At 54.5% G+C, this 22,892-nt stretch overlaps 16 protein-coding genes across 25 annotated transcripts; 8 read left to right on the top strand and 8 right to left on the bottom strand.

Annotated features, from left to right (window-relative positions):
- Positions 1-642: 642 nt before the first annotated feature.
- KVP18_003271 (uncharacterized protein) lies at positions 643-1,041 on the bottom strand (the record flags this gene model as incomplete). Its single annotated transcript, XM_067954880.1, has 1 exon — positions 643-1,041. One exon carries the CDS (start codon positions 1,039-1,041, stop codon positions 643-645), a length of 399 nt encoding a protein of 132 aa, XP_067809999.1.
- A 15-nt stretch (positions 1,042-1,056) lies between these two features.
- Positions 1,057-1,887, bottom strand: KVP18_003260 (uncharacterized protein; the record flags this gene model as incomplete). Its single annotated transcript, XM_067954861.1, has 1 exon — positions 1,057-1,887. The coding sequence occupies one exon, from the start codon at positions 1,885-1,887 to the stop codon at positions 1,057-1,059; it is 831 nt and encodes a 276-aa protein (XP_067809980.1).
- A 148-nt stretch (positions 1,888-2,035) lies between these two features.
- Positions 2,036-4,528, top strand: KVP18_003268 (uncharacterized protein; the record flags this gene model as incomplete). Of its 2 annotated transcripts, XM_067954877.1 has the most annotated exons (2): positions 2,036-4,280; positions 4,309-4,367. In XM_067954877.1, 2 exons carry the CDS (start codon positions 2,036-2,038, stop codon positions 4,365-4,367), a joined length of 2,304 nt encoding a protein of 767 aa, XP_067809996.1. The 2 variants fall into 2 exon arrangements, with proteins under 2 accessions (XP_067809996.1, XP_067809995.1); XM_067954876.1 differs by having other exon boundaries at positions 2,036-4,528.
- Positions 4,496-5,288, bottom strand: KVP18_005201 (uncharacterized protein; the record flags this gene model as incomplete). Its single annotated transcript, XM_067949587.1, has 2 exons — positions 4,496-4,888; positions 4,917-5,288. The coding sequence occupies 2 exons, from the start codon at positions 5,286-5,288 to the stop codon at positions 4,496-4,498; spliced, it is 765 nt and encodes a 254-aa protein (XP_067810002.1).
- A 10-nt stretch (positions 5,289-5,298) lies between these two features.
- Positions 5,299-6,678, top strand: KVP18_003265 (uncharacterized protein; the record flags this gene model as incomplete). Of its 2 annotated transcripts, none has more annotated exons than XM_067954871.1 (1): positions 5,299-6,678. In XM_067954871.1, one exon carries the CDS (start codon positions 5,299-5,301, stop codon positions 6,676-6,678), a length of 1,380 nt encoding a protein of 459 aa, XP_067809990.1. The 2 variants fall into 2 exon arrangements, with proteins under 2 accessions (XP_067809990.1, XP_067809991.1); XM_067954872.1 differs by having other exon boundaries at positions 5,416-6,678.
- Positions 6,679-6,686: 8 nt separating this feature from the next.
- Positions 6,687-7,618, bottom strand: KVP18_003259 (uncharacterized protein; the record flags this gene model as incomplete). Of its 2 annotated transcripts, XM_067954860.1 has the most annotated exons (2): positions 6,687-7,541; positions 7,568-7,618. In XM_067954860.1, the coding sequence occupies 2 exons, from the start codon at positions 7,616-7,618 to the stop codon at positions 6,687-6,689; spliced, it is 906 nt and encodes a 301-aa protein (XP_067809979.1). The 2 variants fall into 2 exon arrangements, with proteins under 2 accessions (XP_067809979.1, XP_067809978.1); XM_067954859.1 differs by lacking the exon at positions 7,568-7,618 and having other exon boundaries at positions 6,687-7,325.
- Positions 7,619-7,790: 172 nt separating this feature from the next.
- Positions 7,791-8,210, top strand: KVP18_003272 (uncharacterized protein; the record flags this gene model as incomplete). Its single annotated transcript, XM_067954881.1, has 1 exon — positions 7,791-8,210. The coding sequence occupies one exon, from the start codon at positions 7,791-7,793 to the stop codon at positions 8,208-8,210; it is 420 nt and encodes a 139-aa protein (XP_067810000.1).
- A 30-nt stretch (positions 8,211-8,240) lies between these two features.
- Positions 8,241-8,982, top strand: KVP18_003264 (uncharacterized protein; the record flags this gene model as incomplete). 2 transcript variants are annotated; one of them, XM_067954870.1, is made up of 3 exons in its annotated part: positions 8,241-8,275; positions 8,303-8,784; positions 8,813-8,982. In XM_067954870.1, 3 exons carry the CDS (start codon positions 8,241-8,243, stop codon positions 8,980-8,982), a joined length of 687 nt encoding a protein of 228 aa, XP_067809989.1. The 2 variants fall into 2 exon arrangements, with proteins under 2 accessions (XP_067809989.1, XP_067809988.1); XM_067954869.1 differs by lacking the exon at positions 8,241-8,275 and having other exon boundaries at positions 8,337-8,942.
- An 8-nt stretch (positions 8,983-8,990) lies between these two features.
- KVP18_003266 (uncharacterized protein) lies at positions 8,991-9,638 on the top strand (the record flags this gene model as incomplete). Of its 2 annotated transcripts, none has more annotated exons than XM_067954873.1 (1): positions 8,991-9,638. In XM_067954873.1, one exon carries the CDS (start codon positions 8,991-8,993, stop codon positions 9,636-9,638), a length of 648 nt encoding a protein of 215 aa, XP_067809992.1. The 2 variants fall into 2 exon arrangements, with proteins under 2 accessions (XP_067809992.1, XP_067809993.1); XM_067954874.1 differs by having other exon boundaries at positions 9,066-9,638.
- A 78-nt stretch (positions 9,639-9,716) lies between these two features.
- Positions 9,717-10,751, top strand: KVP18_003270 (uncharacterized protein; the record flags this gene model as incomplete). The annotated part of the gene is made up of 1 exon (XM_067954879.1): positions 9,717-10,751. One exon carries the CDS (start codon positions 9,717-9,719, stop codon positions 10,749-10,751), a length of 1,035 nt encoding a protein of 344 aa, XP_067809998.1.
- Positions 10,752-10,839: 88 nt separating this feature from the next.
- On the bottom strand, positions 10,840-11,769 carry KVP18_003273 (uncharacterized protein; the record flags this gene model as incomplete). The annotated part of the gene is made up of 1 exon (XM_067954882.1): positions 10,840-11,769. The coding sequence occupies one exon, from the start codon at positions 11,767-11,769 to the stop codon at positions 10,840-10,842; it is 930 nt and encodes a 309-aa protein (XP_067810001.1).
- Positions 11,770-11,911: 142 nt separating this feature from the next.
- Positions 11,912-17,930, top strand: KVP18_003262 (uncharacterized protein; the record flags this gene model as incomplete). Of its 4 annotated transcripts, XM_067954867.1 has the most annotated exons (4): positions 11,912-12,844; positions 12,874-14,156; positions 14,334-14,452; positions 14,482-17,930. In XM_067954867.1, the coding sequence occupies 4 exons, from the start codon at positions 11,912-11,914 to the stop codon at positions 17,928-17,930; spliced, it is 5,784 nt and encodes a 1,927-aa protein (XP_067809986.1). The 4 variants fall into 4 exon arrangements, with proteins under 4 accessions (XP_067809986.1, XP_067809984.1, XP_067809983.1 ...); XM_067954865.1 differs by lacking the exons at positions 12,874-14,156; positions 14,334-14,452; positions 14,482-17,930 and having other exon boundaries at positions 11,912-12,868; XM_067954864.1 differs by lacking the exons at positions 11,912-12,844; positions 14,334-14,452; positions 14,482-17,930 and having other exon boundaries at positions 12,928-14,172.
- Positions 17,931-18,163: 233 nt separating this feature from the next.
- Positions 18,164-19,387, top strand: KVP18_003261 (uncharacterized protein; the record flags this gene model as incomplete). Of its 2 annotated transcripts, none has more annotated exons than XM_067954862.1 (1): positions 18,164-19,387. In XM_067954862.1, one exon carries the CDS (start codon positions 18,164-18,166, stop codon positions 19,385-19,387), a length of 1,224 nt encoding a protein of 407 aa, XP_067809981.1. The 2 variants fall into 2 exon arrangements, with proteins under 2 accessions (XP_067809981.1, XP_067809982.1); XM_067954863.1 differs by having other exon boundaries at positions 18,275-19,387.
- A 13-nt stretch (positions 19,388-19,400) lies between these two features.
- Positions 19,401-21,002, bottom strand: KVP18_003267 (uncharacterized protein; the record flags this gene model as incomplete). The annotated part of the gene is made up of 1 exon (XM_067954875.1): positions 19,401-21,002. The coding sequence occupies one exon, from the start codon at positions 21,000-21,002 to the stop codon at positions 19,401-19,403; it is 1,602 nt and encodes a 533-aa protein (XP_067809994.1).
- A 32-nt stretch (positions 21,003-21,034) lies between these two features.
- On the bottom strand, positions 21,035-21,709 carry KVP18_003269 (uncharacterized protein; the record flags this gene model as incomplete). Its single annotated transcript, XM_067954878.1, has 1 exon — positions 21,035-21,709. One exon carries the CDS (start codon positions 21,707-21,709, stop codon positions 21,035-21,037), a length of 675 nt encoding a protein of 224 aa, XP_067809997.1.
- Positions 21,710-21,811: 102 nt separating this feature from the next.
- KVP18_003263 (uncharacterized protein) lies at positions 21,812-22,708 on the bottom strand (the record flags this gene model as incomplete). Its single annotated transcript, XM_067954868.1, has 1 exon — positions 21,812-22,708. One exon carries the CDS (start codon positions 22,706-22,708, stop codon positions 21,812-21,814), a length of 897 nt encoding a protein of 298 aa, XP_067809987.1.
- Positions 22,709-22,892: the final 184 nt, after the last annotated feature.

The following is a 22,892-nucleotide window of genomic DNA, read 5'->3' as shown; positions in this document are numbered from 1 at the left end:
GGGTGGGCCCAGGGCAATCAGGGATGACTTAAAAATGCGTTCAGACTCTGATGACAGTAAAGGATCGACTGACATGAGGGAACTGACATTAGGGACAGACTGCGTTCGTTCCACACATGTGGCCTTTTGAGCCATAGAGTTTACATGTCATGCACGCGTATGATTTTCGTAGACTAACCCCACAACTGCGGTATGCACCAGGCCAATATGAGCATTTCCAAATACAGGCCTTTATAAAGGGTCATCGAAAGCGAGGAGTGCCTTCGTTCAACATTACCCAACAGAGAGTCTGGATCCAATCGGGGAGTGCCCCTGGCTTTCAACAGACAACATTCCTCTTGGACTAATGCCAATGAGCTATTCTTGCTCTCGGCATGCGAGGCGTATACGCGACTCCAGTTAGGGTCCGAATATTGTGAGGTCGTTGGGTGTGGCTTGGCTCTGCCTTGTTGCCAGTTTCGACCTCGAGAAGCATTCTGGGATGATCTAAAAATGCGTTCAGACTCTGATGACGATTAAGGATCGAACTGACATTGTATGGTTTATAATCGTTTCCTTAGGAAACGCTCTATGTAGTCCGGTTCGTATGAAAATCGATGACAACTGATTTGAGACTTCAAGGCTGCATCTAGAACTGTGTATCTAGAACTGTACAGTGACTCGCCACATAGCACCAGTCTCATCTCCCTCTAGTCTTACCACCTTTTTAAGCGGAATGGCCTTCTTCATGAACTGCGGGGGCGCTTCCTTTGGCAGCCTCCACCACCAATCAGTAGTTACGCGTTTAGTGCTGAACCCTATGTATTTCAGGTGGACCAACCACCGATCCACGATTTCTGCTGAGAAGTCGTTCGCTGTCACTGATTTCGCCATGTGTGGAAAGAGTGCTGTGTAAGTGCTCACCGTCCCGTTTCGCTTGACCACATCCCTGCCTTCCGCTGCGAACACATTGTGATCAAATATCGGCAGCGTCCATCGTTCGTCGTGGGGGGGAGGTCGAACGCCTAACGCTACGACCCAGAGACACAAAAACCGCCGCATGTTATTTGTCACGCACTAGAACCGATCCTTTCTCTTTTTGCCTGTATACTTGGTGTCGGGTCGTACCGGCAACCCAAGACGACGTCGGCGCTCTTTCTTCTTCAGAATCCACTCTTTGGAGCCTTGGGCTGGCTTACCTTTCTTGACAGTCTTCGTATTCTTGGCGCGATGACCGACCTCGACGGTGGACTTCTCGTCGGTGAGAGCCTGCGGCATCTGATTCTTGACGCCAAACGGACTGCCGTTCCAAAGACACAGATAGTACTTCTTTGCTCTTGATGAGTTCGGGTAGTCTACGACAAGTCCGCCTTCAAAGCCTGCGCGCATGGCGGCACTTAGCAGCACTTCCGTTTGCTCGGCGTGGCTGGGGTAGAACTGTAGAGCAGCGCGGGCGCCCGCGGCCAGACATCTGACAAGCCACTGGAAAAAGGTGCATGCGCGCTTGTAGGGGTCTTCGGTCTTCTTGTTGGACTGGCACAGCCACTGGATGGCTGATATGGAGACCGCCCCGTCGAAAACTCCAGCACGGAACCGCTGGAGCTGCCCCATGTCCCCATATATGAGGTCTCCATCCACCTCACGAGCTTGCCCCACTCGCAGCATGGGGGCGCTGATGTCGATGCCCACCCACTCATGACCTCGCTCGCTGATGACGTCTCCGGACAGTCCAGACCCGCAGCCAATGTCTAGCACGCAGCAGCTGGCTTCTGGCAGGTAGATGAGGTCCAGGCAGCGATTCGTCAGGTCGGACTGAATAGAGATGGTGTGCTGGTTCGCAGAGTAGGTGGAGGCGACACTTTCGTCATAGTATAGCTCCGGGGGACCTTGGAGTTCAGGACGCGACATAATTCGTGAAATCAGTGGACCTAGTCTCTTTGTTTGGCAGACCCAGTTGCCTTGTTTGGTGTTGGCTTTGTTTTAGTGTGCGTGTTTGTGTTGGGGGAGTGTACCTACTGGGGTCAGCGCAGTGTAGAAACTGTGCATTATTGGCGGGATGGCTGCCAATACCGCGAAGAAGGCCTCTGGGACGGCAGGCGCAGGCGACAAGACCACAACCAAACCTCCCATCAAGAAGACCGGACGAGGTAACACGAAAAAGGGTCAACCGAAGGAGCAAGTCGAGGCTAGCGGTGGTCGTAAAGACATCCGTCGGCGACGGCTAGCCCAGAAGAATGTCTCAAAGACGAAGAAACCTAAGTCCAAGAAACAGATGGAGGCCATTAAGGGGCTGGCTGACTATGAGCGGTTCGCGCGTATACGCAAAGATTGGAAAAAGGAAGCGGACGCCGCGGAGGCTTTGCCTACAGTCTCTCGAGATGGCAAGGTCGCAAGGCGAGACAAGAAGGCTATGACTGAGGAGACCGAGATGACTGCGAAACAGCTAGAGCGCATAGGACGAATTGAGGCGTCGGCAACGAAGAAGGAGAAGACGCGCGAGGATATCCGAGACCGGCAGAAAACATCTGTGAAGATCGATGCCGCAATCCGTGCGGCCGTCGAGCCCCTTAACGACGAACATATGGATCTGGGGGAGTTCTCGCAGTTGCTTGAGCGCACACTAGCTGGCGCCGCACATGAGATAATGACCAAGCCTGACGCCAGGCTGTTCACGTTTGAAGTGTTTTGGCTGGCACTAGGCGCGGTAGAGTCCCGAGTGAGGAGCGTCGCGGACATCGAGGTCGACAAGGAGGATGTTCAGATGCAGCAAACCAAACAGGAGCTATTGCGGATGTTGAACCGCTTGGCGGAGGCAACTGTTCTCAGTGCCGTTTCGACCATGTGTCAGATAGTGCCTGGCTACCGAATCATGGAGGATGAGTCTGGTCACAAGCAGAAGAAGGATATGGTGGCCCTAAAAAGGCACGAATCGGAAATGGTTAAGATGTACTCGTCCGTAGTCATGTGGCTAACCAAGGCCAAGAGCATGCAACGACACCCTACGTTAGTCGTCCATAGCGCATGTGACCTGTTGGCGGCCTCTCCGAACTTCAATGAGTCCGACAGGCTGATGACCCACGTGATAAAGATCGCGGGCGGAGCTTTTGAACTCGATGAAGGTCTCCGAGAGAGCTCCCGCCAGACCCTCTTTCGCCTGATAGACCAGGACCCCTCGTTACTGATTGGGTCGTTGGTAGCCAAGAGCATCTACGACCTGTGCTCAAACAAAAGAGCGGATGTAGAGTCTGTGTTGTGTTCGGAGATCCTCCACGTGCTCTCAGCCCCCGAACTGGAACGGAAGAAGCACTCCGCCGAGGTGGAAATGCTCCACCGGCAGCTCAGCGAGCGTCAGCTCAAGGGAAAGAAGAAGCACGAACGCCGAGATTTGATGAAAGGCACAGTGGCAGGAGACCTGCAGGTGATTGCCAAACGGCAGGCGGAAATACTCGAGCATATGTTTATGCTGTACGTTCGAGTGCTCCACTCCCCAGACAAGCACAACCAGGCTCTTGTGATGAAGGCCATCGCTGGCGTTGGTGCCCAAGGCGGCCACACGAACGTGAAGCTCGTGGGAGAGTTGTTGTCGACGCTGCGAAGGATATATGAGAAGTTCAACCCTACTCCTACAATCGGGTTAGCGTTGATTGAGTCAGCGCTGAAACTGGCTGCCGACACCATCGACGAAATAATCGTCGACGTCTCATGGGCTGTGGAAGCCTACCAGGCTGTCGCTTGTCAGTTGTTACCCCACATGTACCGCGGCTGGGTCCCGGAACTCCGGCTGCTCACATCGGCCAACCCTGTGAACCGCCTCAGCCTGCCGCCAGCGGAAATGCTGGCCCGCGGTGACACACAGCGGCTGGGGTTCGAGCGGTCGGATGTGGCGTCTCGGCGGACCGGCATCTCTGCAAACTCGGTGCAGCTCGATGCCTCCGTGGCTGACGAATGTTTCGTCCAGTTCGTCCGCACGACTGTGCTGATGATCAATTCGCCAGCAGTGATTGGCGTGGCCTCTACCTCGGTGCACTCGCTTGGCGCTATGTCCAACGTGTTGCGGCTGGTGGAAACTCTGGGAGCTATGATTCCACATCTCGAGCCCACATTCGCAGATGTGCTCCGCTGTGTGCTGGAGAAGCACGTGTTCAGCAAGTATCCAAAGTCACGGGACTCCCTAGACCACGAGGGCGCCATTCTCTCCTCGAGGGCGGGTGCCGTGTCGATCTACTGGTCGCTAGACCTTCTGACCTGTAAAGGCGACGACAAGGTTTCTCGAGACCTCATAGACATTCACAAGACATACAGTGAGACATTGCAGGCTCTACAATACAGACGAGCCAGCAGCTATCGAATCGCTGAAGAAACGCGTGCTCCTCAGAAGAAGAGTTTAAGTATGTTTCGTGCTGCCGAGCTCTTCATTTTTGTGGCTTTACCTTCCGCTTCACACTGCAGCAGAATTTCATGCGTTACATCCGCAGACTTCGTAAAGGGGGCAATTGCAGCCGTTAGGTCTGAGGAGTTAGCTGTCTCTGTATCGGTGGTACCATCCTGACCCACTTGCGAGAAAGGGACCGAGCATATGAAGCTCCACGTCAGTTGGCTGGCCTGCAAAAGGCTTTATGAGAATCACGTTACGCTGGTAGTGAGGCGGAACCTCCTTGTCGACAGCCAGGACGACAGTCTTGTTAGGGTCCCTCCCTAGTCGATCTAATGGACGTAACCACCGTCCGCCCACGCGCTCACAGTCGCCACGATGGAACGCAGCGACCACCGGCACCCCCCATTCACTGCATATTTTCTGTGCCGTCGGGTAGACGTCATTGGTCCAGGCAACCAGCTCGTACGAGTGCATGACCTTCTTCAAGAAGTCGTCGGCTCCGGGACGTTTGTTGGTTCTCCATCCAGTCAGAGGCTGCGTCAAAACGAAAAGACGCTCTCACGTCGTAGACTCGTTGCATTAGGACCTTTTCAGGGTCGAAAACCAGCGTTGGGAGCCCAGGAGGGTACTTCAGCTGGTCGTGATCAGGCAGCAGAGGTCCGTTGTCAGTCTTCAAAATCCGATCCGCCAACCGTACCATTCGTCCGTAGAAGATCTCGTTTTTAGCCTCCAAGTTACGGTAGGTTCGTTTCAGGGCATCAGACCATGTGCCATTGATCTGACGGCGAACTCGACTGACGTGTAACACTGCAGATGACGCCGCTACGGCCTGTACGAGAAATGACCAAGTGAACTTTCGAGGTTCTTGACGTGCCGAGTGGAAGAAACGGCTGCCTGACGGGGATTTCGGCTCAGCACCGAGAACAGACGACATCGCTGAACAAATGCAGATTTCCATGGACGACGCTTTCCAGTTGCTGTGCCGTGGCACCAATTTCAGCCAAACGTCCAAATCGAAGCACGTTGGCTTCGGCACGCCCTCCCACAAACGTTCTGGAGAGATGGCTCTCAGCACGGATGATGGGCTGCTGCGACGCGCCAAACGCCAGAAGCAGCTGAAGGTTCGGGGTAGCGAGGTGCCGCCGCTGGCTTGCTTCGAGGATATGGAAGGACTGGGCTATCCGTCGTGGATCCTGAATTCACTTCGAAACGTCTTGTTGTACACAGAGCCCACTGAAATCCAAAAGCTGACGTTCTCGAACTTGTGCGAAAGTAAGCACTGCATGGCAACTGCGCCTACTGGGACCGGCAAAACGGTAGCATTTGCAGTTCCGTTGTTTTTCCAGCTACAAGAGCCAACGAAAGAGCATTTTATCCGATCGCTGCTCATCTGTCCAACCCGTGAGTTAGCTAGGCAGTGCTTGGAAGTTGTGTGTGTGCTGGGGAAGACTAAGAAGTTCCGAACGGCTCTGATCGAAGCAAAGGACAAGAAGATGGCACAGCCTCATTTTTTCCGACTTGATATAGCGGTCTGTACACCTGAGCCGATGTGCAGAGTCCTGCAGAACCACCCCCACGCACTATCTCGATGTCGGTTCGTGATTATGGACGAGTGTGATAAGCTCCTCTCGCTCGGATTCACAGAGCAGATAGACACGATCCTCACGGCGGCCACTAGTGAGCACCGGCAGATTTGGATGTTCTCCGCGACCACCACTCATGAGGTGAAGTCGCTGGCAGGGACTGTGCTGCACGCTCCGCTGCGCCTGGAGGTCGGTAGCGCCCAAGCTGCCAACCGAGACGTGAGCCAGCAACTGCTCTTCTGCACTAGGAAGGCGGGGAGGCTGCCTACGCTTCGACAGCTACTCACAGCAGGGTCCATTGATGTCCCTTGCCTGGTGTTCGTGGAGGAGAAGAAAGACGCGCATGCCCTGTTCAACGAATTGGTGTTCGATGGTCTACTGGCCGACGTCATCACCTCTTCCCGGTCCAACTCGGAGCGGGACCGGGTCGTTGAGAACTTTCAAGCAGGGAGGATCTGGATACTAATCTGCACAGATGTGGTGGCACGAGGCATAGACTTCAAGGGCGTCAAGATGGTAGTCAATTGGGACGTCCCCACGACGGTTCAGCGGTACGTTCATCGAGTGGGGCGCTGCGGCAGGGCAGGTCAGACAGGACGTTCTCTAACTCTCTTCACCATTGAAGACGCCCCTCTAATACGCACCATCGCGCCATGCTTGGAGTCCAGCGGATGCGATGTCCCAAAATGGATTTTCGACCTGAAAAAGCAGAAGCAATCAATACGGAAGAAATTCGTGTGAGGTCTTCTCTACAAAGCCTTCGGTCGGAGATCACGTACCGTCTCCGGCATTTTGGTTGCTTTGGCTTCCGTGCGAACACGACCTAAGAACTGTTGTATGGGCTCCATAGCCACGTAGGCCAAGTCATTGTGGCCCCTGTCTGGAAACAGCTCCAAGGTGCAGTCACCACCGACCATTGCGGCGTGTAGCGCCTCCGAGTGTGCCACGGGGATTACTTCATCGTTCACGCCGTGAATTATCAGCGTTTTGGTGCAGTCTTTGATTTGCCGAAGGTGAAGCTCGGTGTTCCACAGATGTCGATGTACTAGTAACTGAGCGAGGCCGGCGTACTCCTTAGCAAGCGAGCGAATCGACTTGTAAGGCGAAACCAGGATAAGACCACCAAACTTGTTGTACCCCTTGGGACCTTTCTGTCGACACCAACACGCCAGCTTTGCTGCAGGGCCTGTGCCAATAGACCTTCCATACAGCACAATGCTGTGCGCGTGGTAGCCTCGCTTGACTAACCAGAAGTAGCAGCACCGTGCCCAGTGGTCAAGCTCACCAGGTGTAGTACCGTCGGATTGCGCCACGCCGTACCCTGGGAACTCCATTGCCATGACGTTCACATTGGACTGCTTGCTGAGCCACTGCAGCTCCTCCAGCATGTCCCCCAAATCGCAGCTGTTGCCATGAAAATACAACACGGTGGTGACTGCGGCCTCCACCGCAATCCACAGCACTGGAATATGCTTTCCCTGACCTGTTGTCACACAACCAAAGTACGCACCATGAGGGCTGTCCAACCAACGGAACGAGTCGTCGTTTATAACTGGTGGAATGAAGAGAAGTCTCTCTCGTACAGGGCTCTGATCCGCTGAATACTGTGTCCGTGCGGCGAGACGCTTACTGAGCTGGGCCGTGCTGGAAACATAAAGAAACTGACAACCGAATTGCCCATTGACCCAATGAAATTAGAATTTCAGCGGCATTACGGTTCATAGCGTATCGCAGTGCAGCTAATGTTCATATAAGGCGCGATGTGCGGTCGTTGTGGTCCACGAGGCTAGCCCGTAACACAACGACGGTGAGCCTTTCTTGAGTTTGTCTTTGCGTAATTATCACGAAAAGATATGAAGGCTGGAGTGTCGGCGTTGTTGATGGCTGGCACAGCCTGGCACATCCGGGGATTCCCGCCAGTAGACTCAATTTGGGCGTTGCAGGCGGTGACAACCGATACGGCTAACACGACTCCCGACACCACAGCTGTGACCAGAAACACGACAGGAGAGGAAACCTCATTGGAAGCTACGACTGGTGCAACCACTACCACGGCTGCCACCACCACCACGGCCACCACCACCACCACGGCTGCCACCACTGCTGTTACTACTGCTGCTGCTACTACATGTTCTACCGCTTCGGAACCCGAGGTGGTGGTGTCTCGCTGGAGCACTGAGCTACCTCCTGGTGTGAACAAGCAAATCATAGTCTACGCGCCAGGGCAGAAGTGCGTGAAGATTCTGTTCCGAGACAAAGAGGTGTGTATCTAACAACAAATCAACGATACTTTTGTGTAAGCAATGCTTACCTTTCTACTGGTGACAGCGTTTGCTGAGTGAGGGGCGAAGCGATGATGATGCAGCCGGTTCGGGTGGTTCGGAGATGACGCCAACGAAATGAGTTTCGTGCCGGTGGAAGTCAAGCCCCTGTTCACCGCAAAAGTGGAGGACTACGACTGGTTCAGGTGGCGACCTGATCGGCCTTCCGTGCCAGCAACACAGTCGTACGGTTGGACGTCGGAGCCCCCTTCTCCGAAGGTCCCTTGTTCAGAGGCCCCAGAGGCCCATTCTCCAGAGGTCCCTTCCCCGAAGGTCCCTTGTTCAGAGGCCCCAGAGGCCCATTCTCCAGAGGTCCCTTACTCGGCAGAAACCTCCGCCGACCCTGCGGCCAACATCTCAGAAAGGTCGACTGAGCTAATAACCGAGGATTCCACCGAGTTGGACAACTCAACAAGCGAAACCACCGAGGTTCCGCATGTGGTAGCAAGCGTCGTTTATGTCGACGCCTCTAAGGTCATTGTCAACGAGCTCACTGGTGCCTCCCCAACCAGTTCCAATAGCACTAGTGAGAAAACAGCCTCATTTGCACACAGCGCACTTGTTATCCATCCACACGTCGCTGTTCGCGTCGCAGCTCCCATCAGGGGTCGAGAGAGTGTATGTGATCAAGCCGCCGAGAGGCCCCACTGTGAAGGTGTTTGTGCATCATTCTGGTTCGCCTAGGTTGCGGGGCACCTCGGAAATGAATAAATCAAAAGAATAAGTCGAGCGATGTACAGCCTTTGGATTTTGGTTGTATTGGGCGTTTTGGGTTGGGATTACCACGGAGCAGTTCATTGGGCAGAAATGTACCCTCACTGCGCCGGTACGGAGCAAAGTCCCGTAGATCTGGTGAAATTACACCCCCATTTGGTGGAGATCGAGAGGCCAGAGGCTGAGGGCGGCAAGAGCCTAGAGCGAGACAGCGGTCACGGTCTTCAGGTGCTTCTATTCAGCGATCGCGTGTTGAGGCTAGATGGCAAAGCCTACCATCTGCAGCAGTACCACTACCACACGCCAAGTGAAAACGTAGAGGACGGGATACACACTTGTATGGAGGTTCATTACGTATATCAGGCCGCCGACAGGGCTATTGTCGTGCTGGCGGTTCTTATCGACGAGGGTGAGAACCCGCCGCTAGAGGAGATGTTTGCTGATTTGCCAGTGGGTGACAAGACTGTTCAGCACGACGCCACTGTCAGCCTCATTCCTGAGTCCGGCAAGTTCCGTCGATTCGTGGGGTCCTTAACAACTCCACCATGCACTGAGGGTGTCAACTGGCTGGTTGCAGAGGAACACGCCAAAGCTCCAAAGGCTCTCATCGATAAGATAAAGCAAACCTATGGAGAGAATAACAGGCCTGTCCAGCGGAAACTTTAGTCACATGTTGCGCCCTCTTTCTCCGATAGATGATGCTGACTGGTTAGCTTTTAATAGTAAGAAATACGAATTTTGCGGATGTCCACCGGTCTGCGTGACATTGTAGACGGACTTGAACAAATAAGAAAGGGACTCGCGACGTTGTCGATGGAGGAGGGGAACGAGGAGCAGTCTGCGGAATGGCTGCACCAGACGTTGGAGTCGCTCTTGATGTACGACCCTTGTGAATGGCCAGGCAACGAAGAAGATTTAGGCCGAAGCCTGAGGTCCTCTAGTAAGGAGACCCTGAATGACGAGAAGTTCCGTTTCGAAGTGGTGCTGGACAGTCCACCAGCAATGCTGCAGCTGCCCTCGCCGCCCCAATTCGTACCGCGCGATGGCACGTGTAACGCCTACGACATAAACATGAGTGCCAGCTTCCCAAATCCCAGTGCATTACCAGTTGGTCTGATGAATGCGGAGATCGTGGCCAGGGATGGTTCTTCAACCAGCGAGGCGTCGCCTTCAGCTCCGCCACCTGCTCCGAGACGGCGTGTTACCAACGCCTCCCTACACGATTGGACCCCTCGGGTGCTGTCTAACAGCAGCGACCGTCAGGTCACCAAGGACAGCAGCCAGAGCTCCGTTATGCCCGAGTTCAAAGCAGCACCCTTGCTGGAGTACGATCCGAAGGGTGTTCGATTCGATGGATCCGTTTGCCGAGTGAACCTGAAGCACTTCCGGAGCTTGAGTACGCAGTCATCCTTCAGCTGCCTTCCGACCACATCTCTTCCCCGTAGCGCATCTCTTGTCGTCCGATCCAATCCCATCACCAGTACGACGCCTGTGAATGATATGCGGATTGGCACTCCGACGCTGCTAAAATCGAGCTCCGTCGTACAGCTCGACCGCCAAAGCAGCCTGAGCCGCAACTACACCCATCACCGCGTAGTGCGTCTGGAGGACCGCAGCCCGTCGGCAGGCCGATTGCTCACCGCCCAGCAGCCAGCGCCGGTGGTCATGTCTAGCGACTACCAGTGTCGCATGGTCGGCCAGAAGAAACCGAGGCCCTGCGTTGGTCCATTTACTAGTACACAGAGACCTTTTACGGTGCCGCACTCTCAATGGCACTAGTTCTATTTGAAATAGTACTATTTGAAATATTCGTTAACATCAACGAGTTCGTTTTCTCTGCAAGATCTTTGTCTTTGTTTTTTGTGCTTCACGGTCTTCGTCGTGGCGGACTTAGGGCGTAAACTCCATCAAAGCCAGGCAGACTGTACCGTGCTGCGCTGAAAGTAGGAGGAGAGAGGGAGGACGCACACGACGGCGATAGGTACGAGCGATTCTCGTGCCGGCTTCTTGAGGGCCGATCTGAGCTCGAAGGCCGTGCGACACGGGACAGATCCAACCTTGGTATCTGCCGGCCTCTGTTAACTATGGTGATCCGAGGGACGGGATGACCAGGCAGCTCCTTCGAGGTCTTGGGCAGACCGAGGGTAACTGGGGCAAACTCAGCTGCTCGTACTGGACGCTCCGAGCTTGGGGACATGTCCACGGAAGAGATCTCTTCCCAGTCGCTGTCGTTCTCCACCGGTTGCAACACCCTCTCAGGGGGGTGGGACAGCAAGTCAAGTGACTGGGCGGTTGGTCGGCGGTCACTTACCATCTCGTTGAAGACCCCATGGTGCCTGGAGCTCCGGCCCCAGTATGGCTCATCCTCCAGTGGAAAATCTACGCGCTCGTGCCTGCCCACGTTAAGCAGTGACTTGACGTTCATGTGTCGCAGCCGGGAGAATAGCGACACGCTAAGCCCGAAGACGCCGTCGATCACATCTGAGGTCATGCCGCCCAACCACTCTAAGTGGTCGTTCTCGTCGGGTCGAGGACTGAGCGAGTACTTCCTCGCTTGTGCAGGAGGGCGGTACGTTTCCTTGCCGTGGTATATGATCCGATCGTAGTCCACCAGTCTGGACGTAACACGTGGTGGCTCGGATGGGGACTGGCCTGACGGAGGTGTGTACGTGAGGAGTTCTGGAATCTTCTCGTCGGAGCAGCCCGTTATCGGCATAACTACTGCTGGCGAGTAGTCCTCTTCCTTAGCGATAGATTTCGTCGAAAACGCACCGGCCGTGGCTTGACGTGACCACATATCTGAAGGCGACGTCTTCGCCACTCGTTCAGCCGTCAAGCAGCTCGTGTCACGTGCCACCTTCGTTGCTGTAATATTCCGCAAGCGTCTCCAGACCAGATGACCGCGTGCCATTGAGTAACAGCAGGAATTACTCTGATTTATGCCTCGTACCGGCTGGAAGTTGATCTTGAGTCTCCTAGTGGCACTAGGCGTTATCCTGTACATGAGCCGTTCCCGGCGCAAGGTCTCTGATGTCGATGCGATTTTGGGCATGCCCACCCTCCAACCTCCCCAACGCGTTCCGCATCCCACGTTATTGTTTGGAGCGACGAACGTGTGTCGGCAGTTCAAGGAGGTCCCAATCATTTTTGCTGTCCTTTCCAGGACTGATGATGTTGCTGAGCGCGACTTCCTGCGGGCCCACTGGAACGAGTACATGGGAGGGCGGGAGGTCCCTCGAGTGTTTGTATTAGGCACCTCCGAGGATCCACAAAGGATGAAACTCATGCAGAAGGAGTTCGCTGAGCACGGAGACCTCGTTGTCTCTGACTTCACTGATACCTATAATAATCTGTCACTGAAAACGCTGAGCGCTCTGCACTTCGTCTCCACCAACTGTCGAGAGGCTCGAGCCATGCTTAAGGTGGACTTGGACGTTTTGGTACATGTCCCCCGCCTCATGCACCTACTCGACAGCGTCGACCTGTCGGACGCAGTCATCTTGGGTCGTGTCTGGCGGAACGCCGCGGTGCGACGGAACCCAGAGGACCGAAACAGCGAGGCTACCTGGCCGCTCGCCGTTTACCCGCCTTATCCCTCAGGCCCCTGCTATATAGTTACCATGCCTGCGATTGACAAACTGCTGGATCTGAGTTTGGGGTTCCCTCTTTGGCTCAACGAGGACATGAATACCGGCTTCATGGCCCTCCACGCAGGCGTCCGGTTGGAGAACCACTTCGCTGAGTTTGCAGCTGACAAGTCCGGCGTCAGCTTTGATGCGTGTGATGGCGGAGTCGTGTCCATGCACAAGAGATTCGAGTTGTCTGAGGCCACGAATCTGAGACTGCTTCGAGAATGGGGCGCATGCTCATTGGTAGGACCCCGCCGACTTCGATGAAATAGTGTATAGTATTCAACTCATGGCATAAATCCAAAAATTTCAGTTTTCGGCGTCTGATGTTCTACTTTGGAGATGGCATGGGGGGAGACTTTCCCGGTATGGGCGGTGGCGCCCCTCGTGGAAACGTAGACAGTAGCAAGTTCTACAACGTGCTGGGCGTCGATAAGGACTGCACTGAGTCTGAAATCAAGAAGGCCTACAGAAAGCTGGCTATTCGTCACCACCCCGATAAGGGCGGCGACCCTGAGAAGTTCAAGGAGATATCACGTGCCTATGAGGTGCTTTCGGACTCCGAGAAGCGAGAACGCTACAACAGGTACGGAGAAGATGGAATTGAGGAAGGAGGGGCCTCCTCTGCTCAAGACATCTTCTCCATGTTTTTCGGCGGAGGGGATCGCCGTCAGAGGGGACCCCCGAAAGGCGATGAAGTCGTGTCCCAGGTGAAGGTCACCTTGGAGCAGGCCTATAATGGTTGCATTCGAAAGCTCGCCATCAACAAGGATGTTCTGTGCAGCAAATGCGACGGACATGGAGGCCCTGCTGAGAAGTTCACAACTTGCAGCGTATGCAATGGAACTGGAACACGTACCATCATTCAAAGGATGGGTCCGATGGTTCAGCATATGACTTCTCCTTGTGGCGCATGCAAAGCTGAAGGCAAAACGTTACCTGCTCAGCACCGTTGCAAGGCCTGCAGAGGAGAAGGGACCACAAAAGAGCGTAAGATATTAGAGGTGCACATCCCCAAAGGCTGTCCCAACAAAGAGAAGGTTGTCTTCAACGAAGAGGCGGACCAGAAGCTGAACACGATCCCTGGCGACGTGATCTTCGTGATCGACATACAGCAGCACTCCGAGTTTACGCGCGTGAGGGACAACCTCATCATGAGCAAGGAGATCTGTATCCGCGACGCTCTCTGTGGATTCAAGTTCGTATTGAAGCACCTCGACGGCAGGAAGCTGCTGATCAATGGACCCTCGGACCACACTGTGACTCCCGACCAATTCCTGTGCGTTGCCAACGAGGGCATGCCAAGCAAAGCCAACCCCTTCGTCAAAGGTGACCTCTATATAAAGTTCGTGGTCGTACTGCCTCGATCCATTCCCCCGGCGGCCATCAAGGAGCTTCACCGAATTTTGCCTGGACCTGCGCCACTATCTATCAACGAGAACGACCCTGATCTGGAAATCTGCCACTTGATGGAGAAGGAGATGAATCAAGACTCTCATGGACGACCCTCCTATGAGGAAGATGAAGAGCGCGGCCACCCTCAACAAGGCGTACAGTGCAGTCAGCAGTAATCGGTTTAACTCCACGACGTTACAAATCGCTTAGTCGTTTCACGTGGTTGGGTGCATATTCCAAATTCTATGGCTGAAGAGGCTATCAAAGTCGTCATAAGGCAGAGGCCGCTTTTCAGAAGGGAGGTGCGTTTCGTATCTCCTGGGCGTTAGTTAGACAGAGGAGATGAAATCGCATGGAAACTATCTGAGGATGGGGTTCTGGACTTATTGATAACGCCGCCACCAAGCATTAACCTGAAGAAGCAGTACTACTTTGACAACTGCTACGACAAACAACGTGAGCGGACGAGCTGGCTCCCAATGCAGACGACAATGCTTACGTGTTTGAAAAGGTCGTGGATCCAATGGTGCACGACGTCACAAAAGGGATCAACGTGTGTTTACTGGCGTACGGTCAAACGGGTTGCGGGAAGACCCATACGATTATGGGGAGACCGGGGGATTTGGGCATGCTTCCCTGCTCGATGGCCTCGCTGTTCAGGTATATCTCCGAGATCCGCAATTCCAGCGAGTCGGCGGAGTGCGTCCTTTTGATTTCCTACGTAGAGATCTATCTCGACCGCGTAATGGATCTGCTGCAGGAAGGAAAAACGCCCAATAGTCCTAAAGAAGACTTGTCCATCAAGGAAGATGCTCAGGGGAACTTCTACGTTCAAAATTTGAGGACAGTGGCTGTTGCGTCGGTAGAAGAGTGCATGCAACACATTGAAGTCGCTGAGTCGCGGCGCCACTTCGCAGCAACCAACTTTAATGAGACCAGCTCAAGGTCTCATGTGGTGTTCTCGGCCGTGGTGGAGACCGCCCGCGAAGAGGATGGCCTCAACATCAGCACGAAGGGAGAGTTACTGCTTGTTGACCTCGCAGGCAACGAGCGAGTCTCCGCGGCGGCGAGCGGTGTTGCTGGTGCCAAGGAACGCCTAGCTGAGGGCCAGGCCATTAACAAGTCACTCTTCCTGCTGTCAGAGGTTATCTCGAAGCTGGCAAAGCGGCAGGGCCTGACAGGTGCGGAGGCGAAAAAGTTGTTCGTTCCCTGGAGGGATTCATCGCTGACCAGAGTGATTAAGCGCGGCCTAGCAGGCAATAGCCGCGCTTGCGTTATTTGCGCGCTTCACCCTTCCACTCAATCGTTGGAAATCAGCCTCTCAACTCTTCGGTTTGCCGAAAAGTGTAAGACCATCAAGAAGAAGGTGACAACTAACTTCGTGTCGCCGGAGCAGAGTCTCATTGCTGAGCAGAAGAGCAGAATTTCGCTGCTGCAAAAGGCGCTGGAGGCCATACAGCAGAAGACTGGAGTGGAAGTTGGAAGTGTCTCAACTTCAGTTTCGGAGCCCTCAGTGCCCGACGAGCTCAAAACGGAGCTCGCCTCCACTGAAAAGACGGTGGCAAATATGGAGTCTCTCTTGAAGACTAGACTCGCCGAGGCCTCGAAGGTCATGATTAAATCTCAACGCGCATCCAGCGAGTCATCAACGTATTCGGAGGAGTCGTTTGAAGAGGTGGTCGATCTGAAACAGCCCGACATCGGCTTAGACGTTGTTGAGGAATCTGTGGGAAGCCCTCCAGCCCCCAGTGAGGAATCTGTAGGTCCAGCCCCCAGTGAGGAATCTGTATGTCCAGCCCCCATCAAAGTTCGCCGGTCGGTTGAGTTTCAGGAGTCGCCAGTGGAGTCCAGGGAGCTCCCCGATAGCGAGTACGTTCTTGAGATAACGGCCCCAAGAGAGTCGTCCCGATCATTGTCCTCCGGCAAGTCGCGGTCTGCGTCTGGGAAGTCCCGGTCTGCCTCGGTCAGTAGGTCTAAGATCCTCGTGCAGACCTCGCGACGCGAGAAGAAATCCCGTCGGAAAAGCGACCGTCTTACCCGCATGTCTAGCGACGTGGAAGATGCCATCCGCCGAAAGAGCCGTGGTCAGAAGGGTCGCCGAACCACTGTAGTTCTCTCTCTGCAAGCGATGGAGAAGGGGCAGCTCATGCAGTTCCTGGCGAAGCCTGACGAAGACCCAGAGGAAGTCAGCATCGCCAAGCGACTGGATTTGATGCGTCCTGCACCCCCCAAGTCCGATGGCCTTCTCGCCAACGAGGAGCTTTCTCGTTGTCTGCGAATGCAGATAGACCGAACACGCCGAGACATCCTGGAGCTCAAGAGGGAGACCTTGGACAACAATAATCGTTGTGCTGTTGCCCGGATGCTCAACTCCCGCCTGGGATTGGACCCTTCTGACCGCGAGCGCCCAGATCGACTGGAGTTTGCGGAGCTGGAGGGTCCCCATCGGTCAGTGATCGATGTTTTCGAGTGGGAAACCGTACCGTACAGAGTGTGTTCTCCAGTTCTCCTCTCCGTAATTGGGGCAGTGCTGAGTCAGGCTGCGCTGCGAGCCACGGGTACCCCCGAATCTCCATTCGATGAGGGGCGTCGGCTAGCACTGAGCTCAGTCGAAAGTGGGCACTTCGGCTCTGTATGTTTGGCACTCCCAATCGACGACCTGATGCTATATGCGTTGCGAGACGAGGTCTCCAGCATCACGACCTTTCTGTTCGAGTCCCGGCCCCGACTGCACCACGAACTTCGACGAGTGTCAGAATCCCTTAAACGGGTGCCTGGTCTTATATCGGCCCTCCAAACCACCCTGAAGTCCGTCTATCAGCTGTTTCGCGACGTGACCGAGCACCTGGAGAAGTGCAAGATGTTTCTTGACGTGGAGATCGTCAGCTCGATGGCCAGTCGCATCAATGCGGACCTAAGACGACTGAACAGGGCAATGAATTCGTGCCAAACACTGAAAACCAAGGTAGAACGAGAGCGCCAAAATAAGGCTCTGTATGCCGAGGTTCCACATATGCCACTGACTGAAATCCGCCATGAGAGCGATATGGTTAACTGGAGAGATCAATTGAAGGGACTGTACCTTGACCAACAGCGAGCGATGTTCCAGCAATCAATTTCCGTTGCGGAGGAGCGCCACAGAGAGTCAACTGAGAAGTTGTTGGCCAAGCAAGAGCAGGAGGCTGCTGTCTTGAGGGCTAACAGGTGGCTGACACAGCAGCTGACCCAAATCGGAGGACGCACGGATATCCTGCACACGCAGCGCACTGAGATAGAGGCGCGAATCTCGGAAGGGACCCTTCGGCATGAATTCCTCACGACACGGATAAAGTTTAAACATCAGGAGCTGGAATCCAGATTCATCGGGTTGGAGGAGAGAAGGAATCTTCGAGTTGACAGACAGGCGGAAATCTACAAGCAAGTGGAAGAAATTGCGATGGCCAGAGCCAGAACGGAGCTGGAACTGACTGAAGACGAGATCCAAGCAGTCGTTAGCAGTTTCGAGTTGGAGTTGGACAAGCCGAAAAAGAAAAAGAAGAAGAAGCAACATGCTGAAGACGAGCCTGAGTCGGAGATGAAAGAGCTGGAGTCCGACAAACCGAAAAAGAAAAAAAAAGTGCTGGAGGCTGACAAACCGAAAAAGAAGAAGAAGGATCTGGGGTCGGACAAGCCGAAGAAGGAAAAGAACCAGCTAGAGGAAAAGAACCAGCTGGAGGCTGACAAACCGAAAAAGAAGAAGAAGAAGGATCTGGGGTCGGACAAGCCGAAGAAGGAAAAGAAGGATCTGGAGGCTGACAAACCGAAAAAGAAAAAAAAAGAGCTGGAGGCTGACAAACCGAAGAAGGAAAAGAATGAGCTGGAGTCGGACAAGGCAAAAAAGAAAGAGTTGGAGCCTGATAAGCCGACGAAGAGGAAGCAAAAAAAGAGCTCCTGATCGACGATGCCGAAAATGACCCCCAAGAGTAGGGCTTGGAGTGCCTCTCACTCTATATCGCTTCCATTTAGCATTCACAGATCCTATGTCAACGCACTGCCAGGCCGCCTTTGGGAGAAACGGTGGTCGTTGAAAGTCAAGCTCCTTAGCCTCCTTCATCGCCAAGCTGACGCCGGTCCCACAATTTCACTTCGAGACCCCGCAACCAGACTCAAACCCGTGACTTAATTTTAATGGTTAGAACCCGAGAGCCACGTAAGCGTGCTGTGAGTCAGACCAGTCTTCGGTCGTCGCAAGTGTCAGCCGACGGCCTGGGGAGCGCCGAGGATCAACCGGTCCCCCCTATGCCCCGCTGGTACTCTGGAGCCAAGAAAGCCGCGGTACGAAAGCGCACCCAACCTGGCCAAGACAAAGGGTTGCAGGCCAGGTCCGTAATAGACAGCACAGTTAAGGTGCCGGGGGGGTTAGCAGACCTGCTCAGCATGGCGCCTCGACGGAGTCTGGAGGAGCAGCGGAAATCTGGAAGAGTGCTGGAATCAAGTGTAACGGAATCCGTGCCGAGTCAAGAAAATCACGCGCAAACGCGGCGTAAACAAGCGAAACGGAAGGCCAAGAACGACATCATAGAAGTGAAGTCGACCTTCGAGGAGAGAAACGAGGCAGCCATTAAAAAAAGGCTGCAACGTGTGGATGAGCAGTGGAGGAAACACGACGATAACAAGCTCCTGCAGAGTGTGGGAGTTCCCGGCAACGCAGAGGACACTGAATTCTGGGGCCTGGTGGCGGAGAAGGTTTGTCGTAAAACAGGTGAGCAGTGCGAAAGGCGTTACTGGCACCTGCAGCAGGAACTAGCGCGTTCAGCTCCGAAAAAAGCGGCGCCCAAGGTTTCGAAGGTGCCTCAGAAGGGGACGACGCGACACTGGAAGCTGACGAACGCAATCCGACAGACAGCCTTCGAGTCGCAGGATGGAGTAGTAGCCAGGCCCACCCAAGAGTCTCAGCCGTCGCAGAGGTCCTCCATCGCGTGGACTCCTCGGCAGCATGAAGCGATGATTAACATTCACACTGGGCTCACTCCTGTGAGCTCAACCACGCCAGCAGCCACTCTGGAGGAGATAGCGGTGGAGGACGACGACATGAATGCTGCCATTCGTGATTTAAAGGCGGTGGAGGCCTATGTAGACAGAGATCAAGATAAGTTCATACAGCAGCACAAACAGCCAAAGAAACGATCGAGGAAGCCGAAAAACGAGACTATTGACGATCCTTCCAGGGCGTTGTCAAAGTTGGTGACAGCCAAGGAGGACGCCGGAAGGCGACACCGGATGGAAGCTGCACTCGCGGACGCGCGCTGGGAGTTGGAGAATGCGCATACCGCTGAAGAGCGGAATTTAGCCAGCGAACGCGTATTGGAGGTCGAGGAGCAGTTGAATGGAGACGGCAGCTACAGCGACTGAGCTCGAGGTACACTTACAGCGATTGAAGGCTAGGTGCGGGCACGTACTCGTTCATCGGAATCACGCAAGCGAGCTTAGGTGGCCTAACAAGCGCCTTGAAGGCTACGAAGTCGAGGCTATCTGCGCTGCTCAGGCCAGCATCTTTCAGGAGCTTGGTCATCTCGAACCTCGAGCCGTCACCATGAGTCGTCAGAAGCCTTAAATCGCTTAGGGCGAGGTGCTTTTGCCGATTTGTTAACTTCTGGAATGCAAGAGAAACATTCGTCTGCGTGATGGGCAGCATATCGCTGCCGAGCTGCGACGCGAGAAAATCAACCCAGGAGATTTTCCCTTCCTTCAGAGAGTCTAGGTTGGCGAACACCGAGTCGACAGGTACTGTTCCAAAGTATCGCTGGACGAAGGTAGTGAAAGATGCTTTCGTAATACACGAAGCTCCGTCGAGATCGAAGCCTACGTAGTACAGTCCCAGCGGTTGCGACTGCAGTGGGGGGATGTCATACGCAAGACACAGCAGCGCCGCGCGCTGCAAAAGTGGAGCTCGGCCGAAATTCCAGAGACGTTGAACCATATCGCGGGCCACGACCTCTCCCTCGGAGAGCTCACGAACGGCGTACGTCCTGGCGAACCAAGAATGATTCAAGGCATCCAGGGCGGAAAGGCGGTTGTCTGGCCGAAGCTCTAGGCAGCACCTTATAAGGTCTTTGGCGCGGTCAGAGACATTGCTCCAACGAGGACCGCTTAAGGAATAGTTGCCAGCCAGAACCCGAGCCATAACTTCGTCTTCGGTACCATAAAAAGGAGGGTACCCCACAAGCATGTAGTACAATATCACCCCGAACGACCAGACGTCCACAGCGTTTGTGTACGAGCCTTTCAGCACCTCAGGGCTGACGAAGCACAACGAGCCACAAGTGGCTTCCATTGGCCGACTTCGCCGGGGATCCCATACCTTCGCATAACCGAAGTCCAGTAGCTTCAAAACGCTGTCTGGAGATTTGGTCTGGAAGACAATGTTCTCGGGCTTCAGGTCTCGGTGAACGATGGAATGGTTGTGCAGGTAGAGAAGGCCGCCTAAAATCTGCTGGGCTATCACACGAGCCTCCGACTCCTGCAGATAGATGCGACTTGCGATCCGGTCGTAAAGTTCGCCTCCAGAGCAGAACTCCGTGACCATGTGCACATGAGCGGCATCCTCCCATACCTCGTGCAGTTTGGCAATGTTGGGGTGCTCAAGGCGCAGGTGGATCTGTGCCTCGTTTCGTAACATGGCGAGAGCCTCCTTCTTGCAGTTCACCTTCGGAAACGACTTAACGCACACCTTTTGGCCTGTATAGTGCACTACGGCGACCTTTACGGGTCCGGAGCGTCCGCAGCCGATGCTACCCTCCAGCACATCGTACTTCGTGAGGATGGATCCATGCAGAATCTTCGTTTTGGTCAAACATGCCACCCCGTCCAGCATTATAGGCTCCTCAGCCGCTCCAAAGTCTTCACGGTCCCCAGCCCTAGACAGCGGTGCTGGGTTTCGCACTACGATGCCTTTGATTTCTGCGGGTGTCGCCTCTTGCACCTCGGTGCCGGTGACGGCCTCACTTTTAGAGCAGCGGCTGCCCATTTTATTTCAGTCATTTACTTATTCACTCATTGTTACAACTCGGGTTCCGATCTCGGCACTACTTCACCTTGAGGCATAAGGGCTGGAGTTGCGGGGACGGGAGACGGTACTGCGGGGGCGTCGTTTTGCTGAGGGGTTGGTGCTACCAGTTCCTCTGGGGACTGAGGCACCTTCGATTCCTCTGCCACTTCCGCTGGATTAGAGTCTTCAGGCGCTTTCGCTTCGTCAGCAGGCGGTGCTTCATCTACTGCGACTTCTCTTGGTGCCTCCTCTGGTGTACTCTCCTCTGCCTTGGCTTCGTCAGCAGGCGGTGCCTCCTCTGGGGCACTCTCCTCTGCAGGCGGCGCTTCATCTTGAGCACTCTCCTCTGCCTTGGCTTCGTCAGCAGGCAGTGCTTCCTCTGCCTTGGCTTCGTCAGGAGACGGTGCTTCATCTGGAGCACTCTCCTCTGCCTTCGCCTCAGGAGACTCATCAGTTGCGTTCTTGACCTCTTCAACCGTAGGATCCGACTCAACCTTCACAGGGTCGTCGTTTCCTAAGTTGTCTTCCGATGGAGACGACGGACCTTGTTCCAGATCTGACATAAGGGGTGTCTTCTCTCCACGCCGCTTCTTTTTGTAGATGCTGAAGCCGACGAAGCCGACGACTCCCAAGAACAGCGCCAATGAAATTGCAAAGACGACAATCCAAAACAGATTCCAGTTCATGGCGAATCTGCAGCTGCACACACCGACATCAACACCCAATGAACCACCTGCCTTCTGCTATAAATAATGCATCACAGTTTTCAGCTCGATTCACAGTGAAGTCTACGCTGCGGCGCTCATCTTGGTGTACAGCAGGTTGTCTCTGGGCAATTCCATTGTGGCCATCCCTCCGAACGTGACGTAGATCAGAACTGTGAGCGCCAAGGCCGTCATCACTCTAATATTCCAGGAGAAACGCTCGGCGTCGGAGACATCAGTCGCCGCTGCAGGAGCGGGTTGCTGGTTCAGGGCCTGGATCGCCGTAAGCTGTGGGGGCGGCGCATTAGGGAGGACGGCCTGAAGTCTACGAACAGCAGCCGACTCGAAGTCCTCTTCAGTAGCCGACTCGAAGTCCTCTACAGTCACGGTAGGTTGCTGCTTGTAGTACAGATCGAAGCCTTCCGTCAGCGGGGCCTCAATGAGCATCTTCTCATCCAGACGTACTACTAGGTGATGTGCATCCGGCCGCGTCTCCTTGAGAAACCTCTCAGTCTTCTTGAGAATGTCCTGTGCCGCAGCCTTGGCTTCCTCCTCTTGGCCCGCACGTAAGTAGCACTGAACCGCTGCGAGTGGCGTGTACACCGCTACGAACGGCGTCGAACCACTAATCTCTTGAATTGCGCCTCGGTGCTGCAGCGAAAGTACCTCCTGAGCCAGAGTAGCATCACAGTCTGAAACTGACAGCTGCCTTTTGGAGCCGACAACACGCTCCATCGATGCATCCACCAGTTTTCGGACCACGCACTCTAAACTCTCGCACTCAGTCGTTAACGGTATGCCCTCCAGCTTCGTCAGCGGGTGCACGAAGGACACCACCTGACTGCTGCTATCCGCGCCCTCCACAATAGATGACACGTTGGTCACTACGTCCTGCCAAGTGGCCTCTCGAGTCAGAAAACTCCGCTCAGAAGAGAGAAGGAGGCCGCCGCGGGCGATACCAAGCAGGAACCAACGTAGCATCTTTGGGAAAATGCTATTTCCGCCATCCCCACGCCGGCGCACTGTTATTGAGACGAGTTCAAAGAGACTCGGGCTGAAAATCGCCCCTACAGACGGCATTGAGGGTCTCAGCCTCGATTAACAAAAAGTACTTCATAGTCTTGACCTTCAGCTCCATAGTGGCTGGCTCGTCGCACATGAACAT

Source organism: the organism of the source record quoted next (assembly GCF_019968955.1).
Source record: "MAG: Porospora cf. gigantea A chromosome Unknown PgA_NODE_310_length_22892_cov_332.865, whole genome shotgun sequence".
NCBI classification, from domain to species: domain Eukaryota; phylum Apicomplexa; class Conoidasida; order Eugregarinorida; family Porosporidae; genus Porospora; species Porospora cf. gigantea A.
The sequence above is the reverse complement of the archived record's forward strand: the minus strand, read 5'-3'. Positions and strand labels throughout refer to the sequence as shown.